Below are 3,721 nucleotides of genomic sequence, written 5' to 3'. Positions count from 1 at the left end.
GCTTCAGGTCCTCCTGAATATATGAGTTGCAAGGGAAAAAAAAAGAACATAGAAATCACACAAAATGATTGGAAGTCTAGAAAATCTTCAGAGATTAGAGTGCAGTTACTTTTACAAAGCAACATCTGATTAAGTAGTTAATACCTTTACTTGGGATTCAAATTTCAGGATGGGAACATTTCTAGACCAAGCTTGAGTTACTTTTTAATTCCTTTGTTGGGCAGAAGGAGAGTATGTAATTGTTGTTTATCAGATTGTATTCAAATTTAAAATGGGGGGGGAGGGGTGACCCAGTGGCAAGAAACTATGCTGCAATCCCAAAGGCAAGGCCACCAGCTGCCCCACCAGGAAGGATGGACAATCTCCTTCTGTATGATTACCTGTCTCTAAAAACTTGTAGGAGGGTCAGCTATGGGACGGTTCCAACTTGACAGTACACCACATGTCTTCAGGTCAACTCTGATTTATAGTTATTTTATTATGTACAACAGAAAAATCACACCTAATCCTGCATTGTCCTCACAATCTCTGCTTTGTTAAGTCTGTTGTTACAGTCATTATGGCAATCTGTTTTTTTGTTGAGGGAATTCCCTCTGTTATGCTAATCATTCCTTTTCCAAGTATGATATACTTCTCTCAGGACTGGCCCCTCTCACCGGCCTTGCCTCTAAGCTACACTCTGGCTTCACTTCTTCTAAGACAGATTGGTTTGTTCTTTTGGTAGTCCATGATATAGTCAATAGTCTTCACTTCACCACCACCAGCACCACAATTCATGTTGTACAGTGAGAGACGATTGATTTAAATTAATTCAGTATCTCACGTAAATATAAATCCAGAATCTATAATTTAGGAGACAGGCTGGAATTCAAACTGTGGTGATCTGTGTCTACAATGTGAAAATATTTAAATAGAATCTTTCTCCCTCAGGAAAACTTCCATTTTTAAGGGCTTTAACTAACTGGATGAAGGCCATTTCATAATTGAGAGTTATCTCCTTTAGATTGTTAATCACACTTACAAAATAACTTCATAGCAAAACACTAGTCACAGTCTAATCAACAGCTCATAGGATTAGTTATCACAGGTAGGTAACAACAGTGGCTTAGTTATCTAGATCTTTGTCAAAACAAAAAATACTGCAAGTGGATGGCTCTGAAGGAGGAGTTATTTTCTGGAAGTCCAGAAGCCTGAATCCAGGGCATCAACTCTAGGATATGGTCTTCTTTGTCTCTACTGTCACAACACACTAGTCTTGCCTCTGTATACCTTTCTGCGCCTGTATTTCCCTTTGTAAGACACCACCCAGAAGGGATTAGGCTTAGGAACCATCTACCCTGTTACAACCTTATTAATAAAATGTATGAAAACCTTCTATTTCTGAACAGAATTGCATTCATAGGTATAGAGGTTAAGACTTCAGTGTATATATCTCTATATCTATCATCTATCTATCTATCTATCATCTATCTATCTATCTATCATCTATCAATATTTCTACCTCTATATTTTTATGTTGTTGTTATGTGTAATTGAGTCAACTGTGGACAATGGCTCAGAACTTTGCCTGATCTTAAACAACCTTACTGTCTCTGACACACTTGACCCTATTGTCATAGTCATTGTGCCAATCCATCTTATCCAGGGTCTTCCTCCCCCTGTGCTGACTCTCCATTCTTCCAAGCATGATGTCCTTATCTAAGGACTGGTCCCTCTTGGCAACATGCCCTCAGTATGTGAGATGAAGCTTCAAAATCCTTGCCTCCAAGGAGCTAGCAGACTGTTTTTGCCCTCTCCAAGACAGAACTGTGTTTGTTCTCTTATAAGTTTATGGTATGTTAAATATCATGCACCACAACTCAAAATCGATTCTTCTGCCATCCTTATTCATTGTCCAGCTTTCAGGGGACTTAATTAAAAACATATAGCTATTCAATAAGCCGTTACATGAGGCATTGACGGAATTATCTGGAAGTCGGTAAATAACACAGTAATCTCCATCAAATTTCATTTGAGTCTTTTCTTACTCAATCTTTTCTCTACCTTCCTGTCCCTCTCCTCCTTTTTATACAGGTGACACTTCCGAATCTTTTCAGTGTCATTGATTATTTTGTGAAGGAGACTCGAGGAAATTTAAGACCTTTTATATCTTCACCTGATGGAAATTTTGGTATGTCCTTTCTGTTGTTATATCAAGTAAAACAAAACAACCAAAAAAGTCCCTGCATATTATTTGTAATATAAACAAGGTAGGAATTGTAATTCTAGTTTAATCTTTATTCATTTGGAAATAATTTAGTCACTGACTGTGAAAAAAAGTTGTACCACTGTGTACCAATGATGGAATTTTTCATTTGCTTTTCAAGGAGAGGAGTGAACTGGGGGTGGAAGTGGGGTGGGCGGGGAGAAAAGTGCAACTAATGAATGGAAGTCCAAAATCTCTGTAGATGTTCATTGAAATTAATCTAAAAAAAAGTTGTACCAATTTGATCATTCTGGTCCTGGGGTACATTGTGACTAGAAATTTTATGTCACCATTCTATTTGCCTTTAGCAAGCTTAGAGAGAAGAAAACAAAAATCATTTAGAGTTATAGAAATATATTTAAAGGAATCATCTGTCAACAATATCAAACGCTTCAGACCATTTAATGAATTTTAAATTGGCACTATGAGTCTCTGGAAATAAAGAGTATGTTTAAGAGAGTGAAGTATGATTTTATGATAAAGGTAGAAGTCAGATTGTAAGATGATGAGTGGGTAGTAAGTAACTACAGATATGTCAGGACCGCCTACAGAATATGTGGGGTTTTCATAATTATTAATAATTTTAAAATAATGATGTGATTTATTGTTAAGGCCCCTCAAGTTGTTCTGACTCATAGAACATTATCTGTAACAGAATGAATACTCCTTGGTCCTGCATCATTCTCCCAGTTCTTGTTTGAACTAATTGTATTATTTTTTTCAGTCCTTGTATCATTTCATCTCACTGAGGGTCTTGCTCATTTTTGCTGACTCTTAACCAACCACAATTCTCCAGAGACTTCTCCTTCCTGGTAACAAACATGTCCAAATTCATGAGGCAGATTCACCACATAACTTCTGAACATTGTAGATGTACCTTTTTCAAAATATTTGTTTGAATAAGCAAATGAACAAAAATGGTGTTACTGTTGTTCAGTGGCATCAGGTCTATTATGACTCATAGAAACCTAACAAACACTAGATCTGAGTTTTGCCGTATATTGTACCATCCTCATTATGCTCAAACTCAGGAGTTGTGATCACTGTCAATTTCACAGAGCTCCCACCTTTCCCAGCATGACGTCTTATTTAGGACTGATCCCTTCTAACTATCTGCCCAAAATATGTGAGGCTAAGTTTCACCACCCTTGCCTCTAAGGAGCACCTTGCTGCACTTTCTCCAAGACTATTTGTATTTTGAGCTCCTGGTATATTCAATGCTCTTCTCCAGCACCACAATTCAAAGATAACAATTCTTCTGCAGTCTTATTTATTTACTCTCCAACTTTCAGATGCATGAGCAGCAACAGACCATCCCTAGGATCAGGCACACATTGGTCTTTAAATGACCTCCTTGTTCTTTAGCATTCTGGAGAGGTTCTTGACAACAGATTTTTCCAATGCAACCTATCTTTTGATTCCCTGACTGTAGGTAGTTACTATGGATGTTGATGGCGAATTCAAGTAAAATGAAAT

General features: G+C 37.4%; 1 protein-coding gene across 1 annotated transcript in view; it reads left to right on the top strand.

Moving 5' to 3' along the window:
• STAP1 (signal transducing adaptor family member 1) overlaps positions 1-3,721 on the top strand; it is a 73,664-nt gene that overhangs the window by 62,179 nt on the left and 7,764 nt on the right. The window contains exon 8 of the mRNA XM_006902721.1: positions 2,074-2,170. Coding sequence (XP_006902783.1) covers positions 2,074-2,170 — 97 coding nt within the window. The remainder of the gene's footprint in view (positions 1-2,073; positions 2,171-3,721) is intronic.

Source organism: Elephantulus edwardii, unplaced genomic scaffold, assembly GCF_000299155.1.
Source record: "Elephantulus edwardii isolate Elephantulus edwardi_28Jun2011 unplaced genomic scaffold, EleEdw1.0 scaffold00442, whole genome shotgun sequence".
In the NCBI taxonomy this organism is placed as follows: Eukaryota; Metazoa; Chordata; class Mammalia; order Macroscelidea; family Macroscelididae; genus Elephantulus; species Elephantulus edwardii.
This window is presented reverse-complemented; position numbering and strand designations above follow the sequence as displayed.